Source organism: Watersipora subatra, chromosome 4 (genome assembly GCF_963576615.1).
Source record: "Watersipora subatra chromosome 4, tzWatSuba1.1, whole genome shotgun sequence".
Taxonomy (NCBI): Eukaryota; Metazoa; Bryozoa; class Gymnolaemata; order Cheilostomatida; family Watersiporidae; genus Watersipora; species Watersipora subatra.
Window position 1 is genome coordinate 1,195,527 of NC_088711.1, and position 25,765 is coordinate 1,221,291.

The following is a 25,765-nucleotide window of genomic DNA, read 5'->3' on the forward strand; positions in this document are numbered from 1 at the left end:
GCATGTGATTCATCACGTAGACACTGCAATCTTTCCTCAAACATTTTCCAACACAACCTAATGCTCTGCGGATACAATAAGATCGACAGAAAATATAGAAAATTTGTATTGCGATAAAATCATACATAGAATACATGTTTTTTCTAAAAGCGAAAAACTACAAGATATTTTAAGGGCAATGCATAGATAGTGACGAATAGTCAAGAAAAAGGAATAGAATACACAATAACTACAATGTTTGTAGTGAGGAGCATTCATTCTGCTAAAAGCAGGTTGTATACCAGATTAGTTGATGTATGAACCTTGATAAGAAAAAAAATAATGTTAAAATGTTGCATCGCTATAGCGATCCAAAGAAGTAGAGTTCATAGGTCATTGTTTCGAATGAAGCGATTTCCTTCTGAATGTCTGCCATGATAACTGCTCCTTGCTTTTTTAAGTGTACCTACAAATACAGCAAATAGCTGATAGTAACAAGAAAATGCCTAAAAACAGTTGTATTGATGTGCATGAACAGCAGTGCCTTTGGTGCACAAGTACTCGATATACAGTAATGCATGAAAATTTTCTCTCAATTGTAAGTGCAACTTGAATTAGCAAATCTGGTCATTCACTGTTCGCATGGACTACAAAGCTAAAGAGCAATCGGCTGGCAATAATAACATTAAAACTGGTCTGATAAACTTCTAGTCTAGATATAAAAGATAAAGTGTTATTAATTGGACAACGTCTCTCTATATATACCACTCCGCTATCATAGGTACCCATACACAAATTTATGCCTTAAAACGACATGACCTACATCTAAACACAACATGTTAACTATAGGTGACAAATCACAGACAAACAGTTTTTTTGCGACATCCATCACCAATTCGTCTAGGATTTCAATGGTGTGAGAGCGGCTGTCTCAAGGTATTAAAAACAATTATGACACAGGCCAATTTGATTTAATTAAGAGTCATGCCCCCATGAAATAGCTTTTAGTGAGTCAACATATGTGCATGTACAAGCTAACTCATAGTCATTCTGTTGTATCCAGTAAGCGGATAAAAACTGCGCGGCGCTTACAAAATACCTTAAACCATGAATATTGATCCAAATAAGGAGTCGAATTTACTAGTTGCGCCTTGATAAATATTTCAGTCTATGATGGGAGATACACTTGCAAAATTACCGAAACTTCTTTCACTTTTCAGTAATTTTTCAATGGAAAATGTTTAAATATTATGCAATCACCAAGAGAGAAATACGCTACTTTATACCTGTCTAGAAATATGAAGGCTTATATAAAATACAGCATAAGAGAATGTATGAATACAAAGTCGGTAGCATTTCAATAAATCATTCATTGCCTTAAAGGAGACAAATCCAAATATAAAAAGTGGTTACAAATATTTCTTAAACATTGTTAAAGGTATAGTAAGCAAATACGTATATAAGTATATAATACGTATATATACGCATTATATACGTATATATATACATATATAGTACGTATATATACGTATATAAGCAAGAGTGTGTATTGTGTGTATACGCATCTAATGAATCAGTTGATATGCACATACAGTAGGCACTCCGACAATGGAAATAATTTTAAATATTCCATTCCAAAAAGGTTGCATTATAAGGATTTTATGTTATTCGAACTGTAAGATACATGTAGATTGACTAATCCGTTCCAAGATTTTTCTAAACTCACCCTTTGGTCATGCAAAAACAAAAAAACGAGACAGAACTTTTTAATTTGTGGGCTTGTACCGTAACTGCAGTATTACTGGTTGGCTGTACCGTAACTGCAGTATTATTGGTTGGCTGTACCGTAACTGCAGTATTATTGGTTGGCTGTACCATAACTGCAGTACTATTGGTTTGTTGTACCGTAACTGCAGTATTATTGGTTGGCTGTACCGTAACTGCAGTATTATTGGTTGGCTGTACCGTAACTGCAGTATTATTGGTTTGCTGTACCGTAACTGCAGTATTATTGGTTGGTTGTACCGTAACTGCAGTATTATTGGTTTGCTGTACCGTAACTGCAGTATTATTGGTTTGCTGTACCGTAACTGCAGTATTATTGGTTTGCATCGACAACTGTTTTCCTTTTTCTGATCAATCTCACTGGTTTTATAAATCATGATTGCGGTAATTTTACAATAAGGTGACGGAGAGCGCACATCTTCAACGTTCATTCACAACAAACGATTTGCTTATTTTTACTAAACAGCAAAGTCTATTGCGCAGTAAAACTAATTATATATAGTTTATACATCGACAATAAATCAAAAAACAAAAGTATTTATACTGTAAAAAGAGTGGTACTACCCACTCGCCTCCATCTACACCCAGGGGTCAAGGTTAGGAAAAAAGATAACTTTGCATGATACTCCAACTCGTGACATTTAGATTGGTAGACCAACACTGCGATACTTGCACCAATCGGTCCCCTGTAAACATTGACTTGCAACAAAATTCACAGTACTGTTATTTGGTATCAAAAGGTTCACCATGTCTTACTCTGTTGTGTTGTAGGTGCAAAATATGTGAAAAGGTGATTACAAGGTCTTAAAAGCTCAAAAACGAACAGTTAATCGCAGCTACCACGAAAATGTCGTAGGTTGGAATCCCTCTCAAAATGGCTTAAATGTGACGTAGTTGAACACGATGTGCTTCTGTTTACACTTTCATGCAATCTTATTTGTCGAAATATTTTCACAAATATACTTCAAGCATTCAATAAAAACATGTCTATTGTCCTTACGTGTCACTGATATCTCAAAACCTATTTGTATTATTTGTATTTGTATTATTTGTATCTAAAACCATATTTGTCCTCAACTCTTACTAATGACGTTAATGGTCTCCCATAGACCTATTAACTATACATATATACATATGTTAACTATTAGTATAGTTAATAGGTCTATGGCCTCACCTCTAGTTGATTTGTTAGACTGTTGTGAGCGTGAGTCCTCTGGAAGGGGTCTGTATATTGACCTTTCTGATCTCTCAAATTCCTCCTCAACCTGTAGCAATCATTATACAGAATATATATACATGTACATACCTATATTCATATATATACATACCTATACATATATATATATATATAAATTGTTTCCTCACCCCGGATACCCCGTATGGGTGGTAAAGTCTGCTCTAACTCGGGTCTCCTACCAGAGACCCGAGTTATAGCAGAATATAAAGACCCGAGCTATATATATATATATATATATATATATATATATATATAGTATATGTGGTTTACACTGTAAAGTGCTCAATAATCGAGTCAATTAGAGCGGTGTATGAAGTTTATTAAAAACTACAGGTTAAAATCATTACTACTATTAGTTTTATGCAATCGTGTTGCAATCTTCAGGTAGAAGATTCTACCTTTCTAAGATTCTAGATTCTACCTGAAGATTGCAACACGATTGCATAAAACTAATAGTAGTAATGATTTTAACCTGTAGTTTTTAATAAACTTCATACTATATATATATATATAAAGTACAGTCACACCTCGACATACGAATGCCCCAACATACGAGAAAATTGAGATATGAACAGTTCTGGGTGAGTCTCTTCCTCGAGACACAAGTAATCTCGGAGATACGAGCATACGAGACGGTTCTTAATGGCCTCTATATGGCTAATATGTATGTGTATACTACAGGTATAATTATGGCCAAGTACGCGAGAGGCCGCTTTCGAAAACAGCATCGCTTGGTCTTTCTCCTCAAATCAGTTTGAAAAAAAATATTAAAAGGTTGACCAAAAGTTATAGTGAAAGCGAGGCAAAAAGCGCCAAACTGGTAACAGATAATAAAACATTAAGACGACAAAAGTAGAGCAAGTTTAGTAAAGGTTTGTGTGTTTAGTAGGTTGTATTCGTTTAACGTAAGTTATATTCGTTTACTGTAAGTTATATTCGTTTACTGTAAGTTATATTCGTTTAACGTAAGTTATATTCGTTTACTGTAAGTTGTATTCGTTTACTGTAAGTTATATTCGTTTACTGTAAGTTATATTCGTTTACTGTAAGTTGTATTCGTTTACTGTAAGTTATATTCGTTTACTGTAAGTTATATTCGTTTACTGTAAGTTGTATTCGTTTAGCGTAAGTTGTATTCGTTTACTGTAAGTTGTATTCGTTTACTGTAAGTTGTATTCGTTTACTGTAAGTTATATTCGTTTACTGTAAGTTATATTCGTTTAGCGTAAATTATATTCGTTTAGCGTAAGTTATATTCGTTTACTGTAAGTTATATTCGTTTAGCGTAAGTTATATTCGTTTAGCGTAAGTTATATTCGTTTAGCGTAAGTTATATTCGTTTAGCGTAAGTTGTATTCGTTTAGCGTAAGTTATATTCGTTTACTGTAAGTTATATTCGTTTACTGTAAGTTGTATTCGTTTACTGTAAGTTATTTTCGTTTACTGTAAGTTATATTCGTTTACTGTAAGTTATATTCGTTTACTGTAAGTTGTATTCGTTTACTGTAAGTTGTATTCGTTTACTGTAAGTTATATTCGTTTACTGTAAGTTATATTCGTTTAGTGTAAGTTGTATTCGTTTAGCGTAAGTTATATTCGTTTACTGTAAGTTATATTCGTTTACTGTAAGTTATATTCGTTTACTGTAAGTTATATTCGTTTACTGTAAGTTATATTCGTTTACTGTAAGTTATATTCGTTTACTGTAAGTTATATTCGTTTAGCGTAAGTTAAATTCAAAGTTTCTATTACGTAGTGTCACAAAAGGTTTAGTGTACTGAACGCGTTGCTGCCAAATCTCTCTCAGACCGCTGTTCACCAGTCAACCTCGAAGGTAAAAACTTACAGTAGTGTTCATAGTAATGTTACATTTTATTGCAGGTTTTAACAACTACATCGGTATTTGTTACTTTGTTAGTGTAAGGACTGAATTACGACTACTAAAAACACATTTTCCTCCATAATATCGTGTTTTGTGTTTTTTGATAGTATGGTAACAGATTAATTTGTATTTAGTTATTTTATATAGAAAATGATGGAGTAAATTGACAAATGACGCGAGCTCAGTCCCAGAACGAATGAAACTCAGATGTCGAGGTATGACTGTATATGTACATACACAAAAATACAGAATAACCATAAATACAAAATGTATATGCATATACCCACATAATTTATATAACATATACATAGACACAGTATATATACATAAATACGAAATATACATCCATACATAAAATATATACAAAGTATATATATATATAAATATCTATGTGCCATATACATACATAGCCTAATTATATATAGGTATATACAGATATATTATATATTTATATACATGTATATACATACCTATATATATAGTATAATGTATAGTATGGGAGCACTTAATACCTAGTAGCCTACTTAGTTAGTGCTTTCAAGCAGATCTATGTCTGCTTGAAAAGACCTGTCATGATTAATAACCAACAGTCAAGCACTCCCCATACTATACATTATACGTACTATCATTCTCTCTGCGCATAGAGTATCGAGTGCTTTTTATTATATTATATTTATATACATACATGTACAGATACTTGTATATATACACACGCATATGTACATATATGTATATAGATGCATACGTGTACATGTACACGATATATATTGTTCCTTTTTACCATACAGAAGTTGTCTAACCTTAGTTATTATTTTGCAAGCATTTGACATCAGCTTCAAAAGCTTGCTACATGACGCATCCAAAAATCGATGATTACAATTTGGATGTTTGACCATTTGCTATGAAAACAATTAAAAGCATGTAACATTTAGAATAACAATAACAAATACTATTTAATAACCACAATGATTCCAATGGAGAAGGCACCTGCTTTCGTGTGCCAGAGGAAACAGCATTATAACAAAGATACTTGTAGCTAACAGCTCAAGCAACAGAGATAATACAAGACTGCAGGTTGTAAATTTAGCTAATTTTGGTTATCTATGGGCTTTGCTGTTCAACAACCCAAAAGACTCAGTTTGGACTTGCTAGCCACCAATTATGGAAAGATTTCTCGGTGTATCACGTAATATCAGGTATGCAGTATTTCTGTTATATTATGGAAACATCCGTGCTCTCGGAACAGCACCCTGCAGTATTCAAGCGTAGATTCTATGCAGGCAATGTCAACCTCGTGACAACCAGGCCAGATCATTGGCAATGAAAGTGACCAGGAATATTTTGGTCAAGATAGCCAAAGCTTTTGGCACGCGAGCCATTTACAAGGATAATGCAATGCTCAAGGCCAGCGTTACCGCGCATGCACATTATTCTTTGGAAGCCTCAGGGCCTTAACAATGCATATACGTAAGGGTATCACCGATAACAGGCCGACATTGGATTAACGGACATACAAAACCAGGATATGTGGTGCAAGCGGCTAGGCCATTAGATGCAAATGGTATGCAAGAGGGTAAACTTATGCCACTCTAAAGAAAATTAATATTAGAAGATATCAACCAGAGTGGACTACACAGGTTACTAACTGCTGCTTGCGGACTTCACAAATAGTGCTTAGTTCAATTTAATCTTCAGTGTTACGTACAGTGAGGGCTTTCTGACCGGCAACTGGATGTGCTGGTCTCCTAAAGCAAAGAGTCGCTACTTACTGATGTTTGAGGCTTGATAACCCGCATGTATTGTCCAGCCCTCTTCGCTTCCTTCCTCTCCGCATCCGTCACTGGCTTTGAGTCAAGGAACTTGAGACCAGGAATTTTGTATATTACGTATTTTCTACAGAAGCAGAAAACCCGTAGTAGTGGTTGGTATAATAAATTAACCACGTAAGAAACTAGATGTTTAAAGACCTCAGGCCTAGACAGAGTCAAGAAGAAACATTTTATCACGTGCACGAGGGCGCATGCGTTTGCCTCACTATATATTTTGCTATGCTGCACTGCTATATGAATAAAGGGGGTAGATCCTAACCGGTCGATCAGTAAATGACCTACCATAGAGCCTCTATTTAAATAAGGCCATCGTACTCTATTTTTAACCTTTCCCTATAGTGGCGTTCAAATGAAGGCTGTATTTTTGGAGTTGCTGTCTAGAAGTTTTGAAAGATAAATTTAACCCTTTAACGGATGAAGCGATGCTAATGTCACTTGTATTTTACACTCTCCTTCGGCCGAATCAACATTAATACCATCGGCCCCATCGACCCCATCGACCTCACCAAACTGTTTTTCATATACGTCGAAGTATCAGACCGAGTTAAACAAGGAACTACATGTACTTTGATTATAAAATACCGGTATTATCAGGATTAGCAGGATTAGCAGGATTAGCAGGATACAGTTACTTATTATTTGGACTGTGTCGCTTTCAATGTTTCAAAGAACAAACCGTAAATCTTTGGAGTTAGAAAACGAACATAACATTTTAATTTTTTAAAGAAGTTTTTAACATTTTAAAGTTACAATCGCCATAACAATGGCCGTCATACAGTGTTCCTGAAGACACGGGTACTCCGAGCGTTGCGATAGGCGAAGGTGAGAAGAAAGAGAGAAGGGTATATTACAAAAAAACACACCATCTCATTTACCTTTAGAAATGCTCTCAATTAAAAATATACATCAAATAACCTAAAAATCTAAAATTTTACCAATTAAAACACTCACCTTTTCTAATAATATACAACTTTCAAAAGACACTTTTCTACGGATCACTTTCTATTATGGGTTGGTAAAAATCCAAGAATGTCAAAGTGGTGGTCAAACAGAGGTGGCGTTCAATTAAAGGATGTCGCCGCATTTTTCAACCCTTCTCCTATAGAGGTGGCGTTTAAATAAAGGTGGCTTTCAAATAAGGTATTACAGTATAATGATAACAAAAGTACACTGTGCAGGCAGTTTCAAGCAAAGAAAGTACAATAGATAGTACATTATATTTGTGTTCTGGATATTCAACGACTGTTAATTTGATTCCTAAATAAAAATCATGCGTCAATTAAAAATAATTCAAACCAATGTTGATCAATAATTTTTAAATATGATAAAATATCCGGATAAATAAAAAGGTATTTGGTTTGTTCAAAAACCTCATGATGACGCTGAAATCATAAATGAAGATGGAAAGAGATTTATTATACAGAGATTTGGCAGTCATCCATCCGGGGGCGAGTTGAACAGAAAGGCGTGACTATACTGGAGCACGTGCATAGTTAGCAGCAAGAGCATAGCTCCTAGTAAATGACCCTTACATTACGTGTATGTACAGCAGTTTGATATAAATACCATGGCCTTGTCAACCAAGGACAACATATATTTGACAGCCTGGGAAAAATCCATATGGCTTATGTAGTGCATAGCTAATGGGCCAGAATAGTCAAGCTACTCAATTCAAATGGGATCTTCCAAGTTTTAACCACTTTTGAATACCCCATGTGAACTCCTCCCTTGACAGGGTACCGCCTATATCCTTTCTTGACGGGTACCCATAAAATTGTGGACTGGAGAAATGACTCAAGCCTTGACAGCTATTGTGGAGTTCTCCTCTAGATATTGAAGCAGTAATTTTTAGTATTCAATGGTGTTTAATGATCATGCCTGATCTGCTTGTCAAGCAGTCAGTTATTAAAGCCTACAAACATTTAACTCCCTAACAGACCCCCTCCCAGACCCCCTCACAGACCCCCTCCCAGACCCCCTCACAGACCCCCTCACAGACTCCCTCCCAGACCCCCTCACAGACCCCCTCACAGACCCCCTCACAGACTCCCTCACAGACTCCCTCCCAGACCCCCTCACAGACCCCCTCACAGACTCCCTCACAGACTCCCTCACAGACCCCCTCACAGACTCCCTCACAGACTCCCTCACAGACCCCCTCACAGACCCCCTCACAGACTCCCTCACAGACCTCCTCACAGACCCCCTCACAGACCCCCTCACAGACCCCCTCACAGACCCCCTCACAGACCCCCTCACAGACCCCCTCACAGACCCCCTCACAGACTCCCTCACAGACCCCCTCACAGACCTCCAGAACACACCTTAACTCACAAAATGAACTTAAATACTTCTGTAAACCTGACATCATATACACAGCAACAAGTTTTTAGTTAGTTAAATCAAATAGTCTACACTGTCACCATGTTTGTGAAATCTATCAATCGATCATGTTTGTGCCTTATCAATCAGACGCACCACTTGTTAACTTATTAAATAAAATAATTTGTGTGACATAAATTATATCACACACATCAATTGAAATAAGTAATAATAATGATAAATTATTATTGATTATTATAAACACGTAATATATGTATATAATCATATTATAAATGCATAATATAATAAATTATAGTATAATTTATTATATTGTAATAAATTTTCATTATTGCAGTAAGTAAAAGTAAACTCGGGCTAAAAGCCCGCTGTAGACACCTGCTGTAGACACCTGCTGTAGACACCCGCTGTAGACAACCGCTGTAGACAACCGCTGTAGACAACCGGTGTAGACAGCCGCTGTAGACAGCCGCTGTCACACCTTGATTATTCAAACACAGGTTTTTGACTTGTATAACTATCGATGACTTACGAATGTGTTAGATTTGTAAGCTGACAGGTCTGGACATGAGTTGAACTGTTAAATATAATATCATTTATACAGCTCCTTAAAATTTTTTCTACTGTAGGCTATTATATATACATACCGGGAGTTTATATTAAATTTATGGTACTGAACAAAAATTTATAATCTTTAGATTATGTTGTTATGTTACTGTAATTTCATCAGATTTTCTTTAGAAAACGTAGTCTAAGCTTTCTGTCATTTAGTATATGCTACATACATGTACTGTATATATCATATCATCGTCGAGCTGGTTTTTAACCTTTTTAAAATGTAATAAGATTTCCTTTGAGAAATGCACGTAAAATATAGCAACACTCATTTTTTTAATTTTTTATCGACAATGGGCAAAGCTGAACCTAGGCTATGCATCGGTTTACTCCTAAAGATATTTTGTAGGTTAAAGTAAAACCGTTGTATAATTTACATTTGATTTATTTACAAAACATTTATGAAATTATACTAAATGCAATACAAAAATATAATCCTATTTATTTTCAAAGCAGTCATCTTTTTAGTTACTGCAGCAAACAGCCTTATCGTCGTTACTATAGACTGTTGTGAGAATAAATAAAACTTACTGTTACCATACTTTGGATTCAGGCTACGGAAAATAATGGTACATGTACTGCACTGCCAGGCATGAGGTATCTACTCAGCATTCTAATAAATATTCAATTTGAAATAAGTGTATGCATTATAAAAATACTATAAATTGTGGTCATGGCTGTAGATAAGTCACGTAGGTCAATGGTGACCATTGATATATAAACCATAGATATATAGGTTTATATATTTATGACGGTGACCCATATGCCAGCTAATGGATGACTGACCCATTACATCTAGGCACTCACCATATGCAGGCCTAATGACGTCACCTAATATAACCACGCTCACAACGCTATGCAGCCCTAATAAAGCCGGAACTCCATGCCAACTGACTATATGCTGGCTACATTCATGCACCAATGCTGCAAGATTAGAAGAAACAAGTGATAATGACACCCTGATCAGGTCAGCGCTGCCGCTAAAGGTGAGATACCGCAATGGGTTTGAATACCGAACTGAGGTCGTTAATGGCATTTGAAATTTAGTTGAGCAGATGAATCCCATTATCTTTATTTAATGCAACCTTGCAGATTGCTGAATGCAACTCCTATCAGACACAGCCTGCAGTATGTCGCCCTAGGTACTCATGACGTACGGTAGCAAGACCACAACTATGGTTTAGTATTTATCCTGGATTTGTAGCCAGATCCGTGAATACACAGTACGAGAGGAGATGCTTGCGTATAATGTACATACAGAGTGCAGATTGTAGTGTTCAACCTTAGCTATTTTTGCACGCCTGCATAAGCTACAATACGCTTGTAACTCCCAAAACAGAGGGAGGGAACAGAAATATTCATGATTAGCTATAATAACTGACGGTTGAGATTGTAGTCCAAACTGAAGTTTGCATCTTTCACCGAGTCAAATGTATCAAGACAATGGATATTATCATATGACTGATTTGAACTCCACTCTAACTGTCAAACAGGGAAAGGCAGGCATTGAAGAGCATGACCATGACTCGGTGTGCTACATAGCTAAGTGAAAATGTATACTCCTCGTGACCAAATTTACAGCAACTCATTGTAAACAAGCATTTTAAATTGCTGTAATATCCAATTGCCACTGAACAGCGTACAGGTACCAGGCTATAGAAAGATAGGAAATGCTTGTAAATAACTCATGACTCATTAGATAATCTTCAAGAGAGCTCCAGGGCTCTAGAGGAATGCAAAACATTACAAAAGCTGTAAAAATGTTCATAAGGATCTCTTGGAACTTGATGTATGACGAGTTAGATCAGATGACACACCAAGTAGAAGAACAACAAGATACATCAAGAACAACAAGTTAGATATAATGCACCAGGTGATGACAACCATTGTATCGGTTCATTCAATTCAGTTCTGCCTCAATTTAGTACTTAATTGAGAGGACTGGGATATCATACAGCCACCAACAATGGCAAAATTCATCGACAAATGGTCGCAATATTAGAAGACTAGCTGTGCTACCCGGCGCTGCTCGGATAATAAAAAAGTCTTTCGACAGAAAATTTATTTGTATTTAATAAATAGCAACATTTGCCATTCTAACTTTCAAACTACATATCATGAGAAAAGTATTTTGTGTAATTGAAATAAATTAAGAGAGGAAATAAAAACACTGTAAAGGTTTTCAAACTTTGTCAAACAACTTTTCAACTTCATACCATGAGGAGAATGTTTTGTGCAGGTCAAATAAATTTGAAAAAATAAAACGATTATAAAAGGGTTTAGATGTAAATGTGAAATAATTAGCAAGCAATAGCTAAATTAAGTCGGTTTTGCTATGATTACAATAAGAGATGATTCGGTAATGATACAATTAATACAAACTGAAAAAACCAAATAAAAATGCTGAGTACGTTGAATTAATAATAATAATTATTGCATAGAAGTGTGTGTGTGTGTGTGTGCGTGCTTGTGTGTATAAAAAAGGTTACTGTTCCACCAGAAGCTATCCACCAAAACTTTGAATACGACGATACGGAGAAAATATAATTGTCCGTGTGAGAAGAATTGGCCTTGACCCCAGATATAGTAATCGAACATAATGGAAAATATTTCTTAACAGGGGCATCGTAACGAGTGGCTGCATCGGTAAAATAATCCGCGTGCGCTATAACTAGACGGACCTAGAGATGACCTGCTTTGAGAAATATATATATATAGATTGGTAAAGGTACAGTAGATGCTTCTATAACGTATACCTCGTATAACATAAATTCCAGATAACGTAAAAAATAGTGTAAAGTTTCTGCGTCGCACCATGTAAAAAATTCAATATAACATAGCGTCAAGTCGGGGCAAGTTTTTCAATTCGATTTGAATAGCAACATATCTCGTCGCACTTGTGAGAAAAAACGAAATACGTATAGGGTAGTATCTATTATGCACGCAACTTCCATGACCATTGTAGATGTATGAAATATTTGTTTTAATTTTTACTTGGCAGAATAGACATCTCCGAAGTCCATTTGAAAACCATTGTAAATGGACTTTAAAGATGTGCGCTACCCATCAAGTTAAAGTAAAATAGATCGGTCGGAGATCGATCATGAAACGGAGAGAAGTGGTTGATGCAAACAAATAATACTGCAGTTACGATACAGCCAACAAATAAAAGAGTTAGATCTAATTTGTCCATTTTGTTAGAATGGTAGATGTTGTATATGTTTATTAAAAGAAACCTTTTTGTGCAGAAACCTTTTTATTACCCGTGCAACGCCGGGCATTCACCTAGTAACGGATAAAGCTAAAAATTAAAAAGCGAAATATAAGCAAGTCAAATGTTTTGCTGATATCAACCCTCTTGCCGCATACCAGTTGACAGCAAACTCTGTTACAGCAACAGCTTACATTCAATACACGAACTCATGGCTTTTAGAGACGTCCCTTGGTTTTGCTGAATATTAAACAATTTACATACACTATTTCAAACTTTCAATAATTCTGTGGTAGTCTCTTACCATATTTATAGATCCTCTAAAATTCTAGCATACCAAATAGAATGTCATTAATCTGATTTGAAAAAGGCATTTTCCATGGCGGGCTATTTATAAGAACGGCAGATGCCACACACAACCTCACTTGTGTTTTAGATTTGTACATCCATTTCCATAGATGGTTCTAGTAGGTTTTAGGTAGGTGCACCTATCCCATATCCCAGTACAAATAGAGTCTGCCTCGATAAAATCTGTATGCGCTCTCTTCTGCGTATTTTTAGTCCCTACATTTGATTTAAATGCACTCTTTCAGCAAACATGCCTTACCTTACCTTAAACTGCCATAATATCCTATATCTATGTACTCACATGCTCTGACGCAATCTTGGTTTGGGCAAAAAACTAGGCTTTCTGAGAGCAGATATTTGTTATAATTATAACCAATTATAATTAACAACGGGTACTTGTTACGCTGACAAACAGGATGCGGAGAACTATGCGCTCTGCAGGTATGATGTGGTTTGTTTTGATTGACATTGAACCTTTTCTTGTGAAACTTGTGGCCTATTCTCAAAGCGTACAGCATATTTTTTACCTTCGCGAAGCGTCATAAATGTTTGTGTAGCAGCAAAGGAATTTTGGAGTGGCATCTGATTACTACATCCTGTAACAAGTCAAGGCACGCCAGCTTTTATGCAAAATGAATGAAGAACGGTGCCACGCTATTCTCTGAAGTGAGATATACCAGCATAACCTAGTCCTATGTTGCGATATATATGCGGTAAATCGATTATCCAGGATGTGGATTGCTTGTTGTTGTGTCGTCATGGAAACGGCGATGCAGCTACTCAGCAACTGAGTGACAAATGTAGCTGCTGTGCCAGGCCTCTAGGTGAAGAAAGCGAGCTACCATGGGATTGACTAATCACTTCCAGATCTAACTGCATGCAGATGGCCAGGTAAATATGATCTTGCCATTTACTTTTCTTCAGATAAATTGGTCTAGGAGCCATCTCGGAAGATAAGCGGAAGAGATGACAACTACTACAGCTGCAATACAGTCATACATTCTACCTCAGCGTATGAGCTTTATATGATTTGGGGCTGAGCTCGTATGCCAATTCTCTCGTATCTCAAAGCAATATTTTCTATATAAAATAATTAAATAAAAATTAATCCATTCCCACCCTCTGAAGAAAATGCTTAAAACAGGACATTACGACAGAAAAATTTGGATTTAATCATCCTAATTCACCACCTTCGCTCAAAAAGTAACAAATACCTATCTATTGCTTATGATCTGGATTAAAATGTAACTTTATTATGTACAGTACTGTATGGAGTTCTTATCCTGCAGACAGAGTGTGTGAGACACACAGGAAGTCTCGTACGCTCGTATCTCAAATTTGTCTCGTGTCTCAAGGCCAAGATTTTCTCGAATCTCAAATTTCTCGTATATCGGAACACGCGTATGTCGAAGTACGTCTATACAACCCAAACCACCTGAAGCAAGACTTGAGCCATTAAAACAAACAGCCTATCAGTTAGCGAGCTATATTGAACTGACTTACCTATATCTAGCGTAGTCGACCTCATCGCAGTCGGACTGTGTAAGTGAGTCTGGACATGCCTTGTTTCCCAGCAAACTAAGGTACATAAGTCGGGGGAGTTTAGATGCCACACCGTCTATGAAGGCGTACAGGTCAGTAATCTGGGTTACCATAAATTAAGGAAAGACTTTTGTAAGCCTAATTTAGACAGCGCTATGGCATCCTTGATGCAGCTTGATAAGCCGTCCTTTGATGCAACTCCATAGCAACAAATTTAGATAAAATCTCTATGTGTGATTTATTTATAGATATTATTAAGATTATTATTATTAAGACGAAGATTATTATTAGATCATTAAGATATACACACACCTCCAACCTCAGCTGTGGAACTAATCAATTCATCGAATTATTTGAGTATTTCAAACAGATAGGTAAGTTTAGGCAGACTAATGATTTGTGATTTGAGTACTTCAGGCCATCTACTTGACCTAAATTGATTTAAGAGATAGGGCAAACAGTAGATGATAATCAAGCATTTGGCATCAGGTAGGCTGCCAAAAATATGATTAACCACTTCCCCATCACACATCTGACTCATTCAACATCACGAGCAAACTTGCAACTGCAGAGGTAGACTATGAGAGGAGAGAGAGTGAAACAGCATTGTTAGTCTTATATATGCAGGCCGGAGAGGAGGTACAGGTCACCTCCGTGGAGACAGTCATATGATAGGGATCAGTAAAGTACTTGGATGTTAAGGAGCCAATTGTTGAGAACGGTAATGAATTTCTAACGAGTCAACAAGGAACTAGTTAGATCTGAAAAAACGATTATTTGTGAGGCTGTCAATGTTGATGAAGTCTAATTCACAGTGGAATTCACAGTCTGATTATGAAATGTCGTTTTTGTTACGAAGGAATTTTCAAAATACAAACTGTGCATAACTTTTTAAACATGCATCTTCTTGGTGTCTCATCGGCCATGAAAATTATTGAGGAATAAGTTTTGTCGAAATGCATTTAATACAAAAATAAACTTGACGAAAAATGGTCAGATATGCTTGGAAAATCTGTGTCACAATACGGTCGTCCGGCAGATATTTTACTAGATTGCAGGTCGAAGAGCAAGTTGATAAATGTGTTTTGTTAAAAATGAACACAGGGCTTGAGGACATAGATGGGTGGATTCAGAAGCAGGGCGAGGAACTTCCAATGTAGGCAACTACTAAACTACTAAAGACTACTACTAGGAGACTACTAAACTACTAAAGACTACTACTAGGCAACTACTAAACTACTAAAGACTACTACTAGGCAACTACTAAACTACTAAAGACTACTACTAGGCAACTACTAAACTACTAAAGACTACTACTAGGAGACTACTAAACTACTAAAGACTACAACTAGGAGACTACTAAACTACTAAAGACTACTACTAGGCAACTACTAAACTACTAAAGAATACTACTAGGCAACTACTAAACTACTAAAGACTACTACTAGGCAACTACTAAACTACTAAAGACTACTACTAGGCAACTACTAAACTACTAAAGACTACTACTAGGAGACTACTAAACTACTAAAGACTACTACTAGGAGACTACTAAACTACTAAAGACTACTACTAGGCAACTACTAAACTACTAAAGACTACTACTAGGAGACTACTAAACTACTAAAGACTACTACTAGGCAACTACTAAACTACTAAAGAATACTACTAGGCAACTACTAAACTACTAAAGACTACTACTAGGCAACTACTAAACTACTAAAGACTACTACTAGGAGACTACTAAATGCCCGGTGTTCCATGGGTAATAAAGAAAAATTTACATAAAAAATTCATTTTTAATTGGCTAAATTTCTGTACCCGATAAATTTAAGTTACTTAAGCTAGTCCAAGTCTTTACTATAATAAGAGCCGTTATTATAACTTAAGGCAGTGGTAGGAAAAAGATTGCATCAAAATCTCTTATGCAACCATGATCTTCAAGCATGCTAGATGAAGGGAAGCATGCTATTTTAACCGATCGCCACTAAATATGGGCAGTTGTAATAGCTATATGCACAATTGTTCCATAGTATGGCAGGTAGTTCGTGTGGGTAGTAGATAGGCACACCAGTCTGCAGAACTGGGGTTCCAAGTTCAAATTCAGAATGAACAGGTTTTTCATTATTAAAACTATCACTATAAGTGGACATACGAACGACAGAGAAACACTGATATAGATATATACACAGAAATTAAAGCGATGCAACAATCCCCAGTTTAGGAGGGCCTGATTACAGATTACTAGGAGAAAGAACAGTAATTTTTTAAAGTCGAAACAAATAGGTTTTATAAAATTTTTAGTTTTTGAAAGAGAAAACACACACATACGCAAAAAGGTTTCACAATAACAAAGTTTGCCTAGAAAACTTTCGAACGATTTTGGAAAGCTGGCAAAAGCAAATATTCTTACATTGGTTTCATACACTATGGAGAAGTTTAACATGAGCTATAATATTAATTTTTAGCAGTAAGTTATAACTAGCCTGACTTTTGTTTGCGCATGAACATTTATTAGTTTAATCTACCGGTAATCCATTTCCATGACGTTTAATAAAGATTGTGTCCAATTCTTGAGGGATTGAAACTGATTGATGTATTTATAGTATAAATAGAGCCACTAAAGCCTCTTTCATTTTGCAAATGGAAATATTACTGTGCATTGGCATCTATACTATTTATATATGTATCGCGTCAACAGTATGAAGTTATACTATGCATAACTTTATATATCATTAACCCTTTATAAAACAACTTTATATAACCATTTGTATAACTATTTTCAAACAGCTGGAATTTAAAACTCAGTTAAACCAAAAATGTACTTATAATGCAACTGCATTGTTCACAATAATCCTAAGGAACAGGATCTCCATTAAGCAAATGCTCACACCCAAATATCTCCATCTTTCTGTAAGTACCATATTCAAATAGTGATGAGGGCGAAACAGGATTAAAAGGAGCTATTAGCATATGGAGACTAACATTCATCAGCATTCATGACAAGCTTTAAATGAGAACTCCATGGAAACATAGAGCAAAGGTGAGAGAATGAAGACTGATGAATGAGAACTCCATAGAAACATAGAGCAAAGGTGAAAGAATGAAGGCTGATGAATGAGAACTACATGGAAACATAGAGCAAAGGTGAGAGAATGAAGGCTGATGAGAAGAAATGAGAGCAAATATGGAAAAGGACCACTAAGTGTAAAGAGAGAGATAGAAGGTATAACAGGTTGTCACAGAGAAATAGCTTAGAGGAGGAATGACAGTAGAGAAGGAGGAATGAGAGTAGAGAAGGAGGAATGAGAGTAGAGAGGGAGGAATGAGAATACAGAAGGAGGAATGAGAGTAGAGAAGGAGGAATGAGAGTAGAGAAGGAGGAATGAGAGTAGAAAAGGAGGAATGAGAGTAGAGAAGGAGGAATGAGAGTAGAGAAGGAGGAATGAGAATACAGGAGGAATGAGAGTACAGGAAGAGGAATGAGAGTACAGGAAGAGGAATGAGAGTACAAGAAGAGGAATGAGAGTAGAGAAGGAGGAATGAGAGTAGAGAAGGAGGAATGAGAGTAGAGAAGGAGGAATGAGAGTAGAGAAGGAGGAATGAGAGTAGAGAAGGAGGAATGAGAGTAGAGAAGGAGGAATGAGAGTAGAGAAGGAGGAATGAGAGTAGAGAAGGAGGAATGAGAGTAGAGAAGGAGGAATGAGAGTACAGGAAGAGGAATGAGAGTAGAGAAGGAGGAATGAGAGTAGAGAAGGAGGAATGAGAGTAGAGAAGGAGGAATGAGAGTAGAGAGGGAGGAATGAGAGTAGAGAAGGAGGAATGAGAGTACAGGAAGAGGAATGAGAGTAGAGAAGGAGGAATGAGAGTAGAGAGGGAAGAATGAGAGTAGAGAAGGAGGAATGAGAGTAGAGAAGGAGGAACGAGAGTACAGAAAGAGGAATGAGAGTAGAGAAGGAGGAATGAGAGTAGAGAAGGAGGAATGAGAGTAGAGAAGGAGGAATGAGAGTAGAGAAGGAGGAATGAGAGTAGAGAAGGAGGAATGAGAGTAGAGAAGGAGGAATGAGAGTAGAGAAGGAGGAATGAGAGTAGAGGAGGAGGAATGAGAGTAGAGGAGGAATGAGAGTAGAGAGGGAGGAATGAGAGTAGAGAAGGAGGAATGAGAGTAGAGAAGGAGGAATGAGAGTACCATAGGAGGAATTGAAAAACAGATGAGTAGAAAGGTCATAAACTGGGAGCATCTGTGTTTCTAAAAGAGGGCAGGCAGTGAGTTTGACGAAAGCCAAGTATGCAACCTTCAGGCCCTATATTGGCCAGGTTCAGCAGCTACAGGGATCAGCAGTTGCAGAAGTACCTCACATTTTGCTCTTAGTTAATTAAAAGAGCTTATTTTAACGGCTGAATAGCATTCATAGCCTTCAGAGCATGCCCTTAGTATAATGTTGGTTGTTACCTTGTAATTCGCATTAATCATAGCCTAATTGTCAAGCCAAGAGCAATCTAATGCCAGCTCTTCAAAGCAAGGCTGATCCTAGGACAAAGACTAAATAAAACTTTGATAGCTGTTTTATCACAGGATGCATACTATACTGCAACAACTTAAACCGGAAATATAGTTTTTATGCACTCCTACAATGACCTCTAAATTTTAAAATTGAATTTTAGATAGGAAAGCAGTGCTAACGCATTGTCTCTCTTATCACAGCCCTGGATATGAAGTTGTAAAAATAATGGTAGTTTGAAAGGAGGAAAGGTTGTTACAGAGATACAGAGTATGTCAAGGATATAAGGTTGGTACAGAAATACAGAGTATGTCAAGGATAAAAGATTGTTACAGAGATAAAGAGTATGTCAAAGTTGTTGTAAAGGATACAAGGTTGTTGCAAAGAGAGAGCAGCTGTAGCTGAGGAAGCTCTTCAAATTCTGTGGTTTCTGTGATTTCATTGTTATCAAGGATGAGAGCCTCCAGGCTGTCTGAGAAGTGCTCGAGGCCTTCTAGGTCTCTGAAACAGATGCGCGTGTGAGTTCATTTCCTCCGCAGTTCACCACGGAAGTGAATATTTATTAGCAGTAATGAGCTTGTCATACATTATATAAAAACAGCTATTGATATTGGCTAAATTGTACGATGCAATGGAATTTCGCTGCTTGGATGAACTGATTAAATTTAGGTTAGACCACAAGTAGGTAATAGAGTGATAATTCACCAGTACTTCCATTGAGTTGTTAATTGAAAGATTTTCTTGCTTGAATGTACAAAGGTGCAGTATTTAAAGCGCAACATGTGCTACAGCAGCGGAAGGAATGAATTCCGATACGGCTAGAGACATAAAAAGCTTGCCAGTGATAGGTTAGACTAGCTGGTGAACGACAGACATGCTCATACAAATCATGCACGAGAGGTGTTTGCTATGCGATAACAAAGTATCGTTACAAAGATAACTAACTAGAGTTATTGAAGTTTAGTTTAGACTAGTCATTAGTGAACTAAACTAGCAGCGTAGAACAACAGAGTCATACATAGACTAACTTAATAGAGTTATACAAGAGAACTATACATAGACTAACCTAATAGAGTTATAAAAGAGAATTATACATAGACTAACCTAATAGAGTCATACAAGAGAACTATACATAGACAAACCTAATAGAGTCATACAAGAGAACTACTATACACAGACTAACCTAATAGAGTTATATGAGAGATCAAGGGTTTTGACTTGCTGAGCATAGGAATATAACTCTTCGGGAATCAGATAGCAGTCTCTTCCAGCGTAGATCAACTGCAACATACATTTCGTTAAGAGATAATTATGTTTTAACAAACTTGAGTCTTGTTTAATGTGATAGCATTAATTGATGCTGGTTTATAAAAGTTAATGCAGTTATATTATAGGTAAGTCTCTATCAATAAGCTTAGGAAAGAAACAACATGCCTTTAAACATACACATCCTCTCAGTTTGAAAGCTAAGCCTATACACAGTTATAAATGGTTTTTTCCCTATATGTATTTTGTCATAATGAAAAGACGAGTCAAGTTAGGTTTTACCGACGTAACATCAATCATGGCTAACATGAAACTTGAGCTCTGAGCTACTCCAACCCATATTATGATATAACCCCAATTATTGACTGTAATATACTGGAAGAGCGAAACAACTTGTTAAATAGACAGACATTAAGATGGTAAGGCGTTAAAGCAAAAGGAAGACAATATAATCTTAATACACTGCATATAAGTATGTTTGTCTGGGCGAGCAGGCAGTCACGACTCGCTGTCACGACTCGCTGTCACGACTCGCTGTCACGACTCGCTGTCACGACTCGCTGTCACGACTCGCTGTCACGACTCGCTGTCACGACTCGCTGTCACGACTCGCTGTCACGACTCGCTTTGAGAAGCACCATATCTTTATGTGTTGATGATTTGATGTTTATAAAATCCTTGAAAGATGGATGCCAGCAAATTAAAAGACTTTCTTTTTCGAAAAAAAGCTTACTCACTGATGAGCACTCCATGGTATTCTTCTAACTCCATGGTATTCTTCTAAGGTATCAGCTATTTAGAATTAAAAGAATTTTTTTTAAATGTCGTGTATTAATTATGAAAAACATTAATAAAACAATATAAACTATCGTAAGTAATGAAATAAGTGAATCTATAGAATATTCCCAATTTAATGATAAAGAAATCTATGTGATGCAAGTCTCAATCATAAATAAAAATATTTTGACCAAAAATAAAGCTCTGTTCATCACACAGCTTATTTCTTGAAATCGCTACAAGACGCTCAACAAAGTTATTAAGTTGTAACTGGGGGTGCATTAAAAATTGTTTTCTACCTCGGAAAATTACATAGATTTGTGCTTTCCTTTGAACATTAAATTACTATTATACAAACAAATTGTTTGCTGTAGCAGGTATTTGCAAATACAGTAGATGTTCCTATAACATATACCTTGAGTAACGTTAATGTCTAGATAACGTAAACAAATATTTTGCTTCATACCACATAAAAATTTCACATAACATGAAGTGTCAAGTAAGGCAACTTCTCAAATTCGATTGGAATGGTAACATATCTCACTGCACTTGTGCGATAAAAGATAAAAATGACGTAAATATAGCGTTATAGGTATCTATTATAAAACTCCCATGACATTTTAGTTAGTCGTAATAGACCGTACGATGTGTCGACAAAACAGAGAATAGGGAGCTGCGCAATTGGTAATAAACACTTGAAAGCAATCGACTGGTGCAAGTGTTACAGCGCCGGTCTACCGATCTGAATGTCACGAGTTGGAGTATCGTCAAAAGTCATCTTGCATCCTAACCTTGACACCTGGATATAGGTAGACGACGAACAGTTAGCCACTGGTATTTTTATAGTAAAATATATTTTTGTTCTGCCTTATTGTATGTAGGCGTATTAAATATTTGTCATTAGTTTTACTTTCCAGAATAGACTTTGTTGTCTACAAAAAAATTAACAAATCGTTGTAAATGGATGTCGAATATGTGCGTACCACATCAACTTAATGTAAAATTACCGCAATCATTATCTATAAAACCATTGAAATTGATAAGAAAAAAGGAAACAAGTTGTCGATGCAAACTAATAACACTACAGTTACGATACAGCCAACAAATTAAAAATTAAGTCAAGTTTTTTTCTTTTTGTATGGCCAAAGGGGCTAGTTTGAAAAGATTTTGGAACAGATTAGACAATTTTCATGTATTTTACGGTTTGTACAAAGCATAATCCCTATAACGTAAACATTTCTGGAATGAACTATTTTTGTTGTAGGAGCGTCTACTGTATCAAAAAAATTGTTAAATGACTGTATCTAGATAATGATTATAAGTATAGCAGAGTATAGTATATATATACCAGCAGAGTAATCACAAACCAGTTGTATCTAATTTAACAGTTATAAGTATAGCAGAATAATCCCAAACCAGTTGTATCTAATTTAACAGTTATAAGTATAGCAGAATAATCCCAAACCAGTTGTATCTAATTTAACAGTTATAAGTATAGCAGAATAATCCCAAACCAGTTGTATCTAATTTAACAGTTATAAGTATAGCAGAATAATCCCAAACCAGTTGTATCTAATTTAACAGTTATAAGTATAGCAGAGTAATCCCAAACCAGTTGTATCTAATTTAACAGTTATAAGTATAGCAGAGTAATCACAAACCAGTTGTATCTAATTTAACAGTTATAAGTATAGCAGAGTAATCACAAACCAGTTGTATCTAATTTAACAGTTATAAGTATAGCAGAGTAATCACAAACCAGTTGTATCTAATTTAACAGTTATAAGTATAGCAGAGTAATCACAAACCAGTTGTATCTAATTTAACAGTTATCAGTATAACAGAGTAATCACAAACCAGTTGTATCTAATTTAACAGTTATAAGTATAGCAGAGTAATCACAAACCAGTTGTATCTAATTTAACAGTTATAAGTATAGCAGAATAATCCCAAACCAGTTGTATCTAATTTAACAGTTATAAGTATAGCAGAATAATCCCAAACCAGTTGTATCTAATTTAACAGTTATCAGTATAACAGAGTAATCACAAACCAGTTGTATCTAATTTAACAGTTATAAGTATAGCAGAGTAATCCCAAACCAGTTGTATCTAACTTAACAGTTATAAGTATAGCAGAGTAATCACAAACCAGTTGTATCTAATTTAACAGTTATAAGTATAGCAGAGTAATCACAAACCAGGTGTATCTAATTTAACAGTTATAAGTATAGCAGAATAATCCCAAACCAGTTGTATCTAATTTAACAGTTATAAGTATAGCAGAATAATCCCAAACCAGTTGTATCTAATTTAACAGTTATAAGTATAGCAGAGTAATCCCAAACCAGTTGTATCTAATTTAACAGTTAAATCCTAAAATCACTCTATAAACTGGCTAATTTATTTTGAAATAAATAAGTATAGTGGATTACATGTAAGTATGGATATATTGAACTACTAATTATGATAGCAAAACAGGAGCAAGTCATCAATCATGTCATTTTGGTACTAAAATAATATTAATTGAACAGCTGATGCCAATTACAAGATGAAGATTAAGAAGTATTTAATGACCTCAGTGGTTGTTTGTCTCATATGCTTTCAGTGCCCAAATAATAAACATTGCATAGCAGTTTTAGAAAATTGGGAGTAAAAGAAATGTAGTTGAACAGGTGTTTTATTTATCAATATAAAACTAAAGTTAATAGATGAACTCTATTACAGGGTTCACACAATACACTATCATCTTAGTACCACAAGCTATAAGCAATAAGTTGCAAATTGAACAACTAACTAAAATTAGCATTACATTCAACTGGAACTCATTGATTCTTGTAAACAGTTGAGAGCCATAATGCTTGAACTTTATGTCATTTCTTCAAGTTCCTCTCCCATTGCTGTTCATTCACCTCTATCTCCCATTCGCCTCTCTTTTGCTGTGGTATCTATCTCTCCTATTGGTATCTACCTCTCCCCTATCGGTATCCAAACCCCTCTCCCGATGGAATTACCATCATTTCCCTTTATAATTCACCTGCCGCTCAGTTTGACATTCACCTGTCTTCCTGTTTGACATTTCACCTTGGCTACCCTTTGATATTTCTCTCCCCATTTTCTTTAACACTCATCCAACTTTCACACTTAGCGTAGACCAGCTGTTTACGGTTTACTTTTTTATCCTATTAATGATCAAAACATGCTTAGAACAATAACATGGTAAGTCACGCATAAGGTTTGCACAACTCATGGCACCTAACTTAATATCTGGGCACGAAAATGTTACCGCCATTTGACAGATCATTAAGTTGCACAAGCGCACCATTCAATGCCCTTTGACGATGCCTGTATCCCTTACTGTAAGTTTCTGGAATCTAGCAGTCGGCTTTTGCAAACTGACTAAAAACCTATGGATTTGTAAGACTACTAAGATTTTATAATTAACAATGATCAAATACTCAATGTTACAATTATGTCTGGAAACAGTAGCAAGGCTAGCAATCAGTGCTATTTGCCACAATATGTTGTGTTCGAGCCTTCCTAAAAACCAACAAGTTTAGCCTACATATACGGTATCTACCAACTCACCCACCAACCGCTTCACATAATAATATTATCCTTATCCTTATCAGACCCTTCATTATCTGTCAAATTTCATAAAAAACCGTAGCAACGCAACGTAAGCTATCATTATATAAACAAATTATAGAAAAGCTGCTGAAATGAATAAAAAGTACTTGCATGTAAGCTCAACATCACATCTAACATTGACAGTCACACCAAACACTAGTCGCCTGCTGCAAAGCTATACCTTTCTACTTACTCTACGTCTATCTTACCTCAGAAAACAGTATTACTAACTGGACACCGCTTATACGTCATTATATGACATTAATGAGTTAATAGAAAAACAACAAATGCATAGTTCACTACTTGATCCACAAATAAAGAAAAAAACTACACAGCCGTTAAAATGCTTTCTGATTGTACATAATAATTTGAAACAAACAAATCGCAGCAAACTTCCAACCCCCAAAAATAATTAATAAGTATGATTACACCCAACACAATCTTAAACCGGAAGCCCTCTACCATTTACGCGATATCTTGCAATAAGTAAAGCATATTGGGATTTATTTGCTGGTTATAAATTATTAGGACTTACCCTATCACCTTCCATTATTGGAGACTGCACCACTAAGTCATCAACGTTCGAATGACCAGACTTATCGTACCAAACTCCTTGAACATCCATTTAAATTAAACAGGTAACTATTAGTAAACAAAAATCATTAATTGGGAAGTACTGCCGATGCTGAACAGACTCGTAATACTAACAGAATTCTACTAGTTCCTTAATTATATGGAGTCCACATGATGATCACGTGATACACGTTCTGATAACTTTTGTTTACATTCGGAATTATCCTCTCGCGTTATTTTTCGGTCAATA

At 35.9% G+C, this 25,765-nt stretch overlaps 1 protein-coding gene across 1 annotated transcript; it reads right to left on the reverse strand.

The window, feature by feature from the left end:
* Positions 1–88: 88 nt before the first annotated feature.
* Positions 89–25,659, reverse strand: LOC137393818 (leucine-rich melanocyte differentiation-associated protein-like). The gene is made up of 7 exons (XM_068080525.1): positions 25,478–25,659; positions 20,454–20,551; positions 19,642–19,771; positions 14,730–14,869; positions 6,653–6,776; positions 2,939–3,029; positions 89–445 (listed from the first exon to the last, which is right to left on the reverse strand). The coding sequence occupies exons 1-7, from the start codon at positions 25,565–25,567 to the stop codon at positions 366–368; spliced, it is 753 nt and encodes a 250-aa protein (XP_067936626.1). The 5' UTR covers positions 25,568–25,659; the 3' UTR covers positions 89–365.
* Positions 25,660–25,765: the final 106 nt, after the last annotated feature.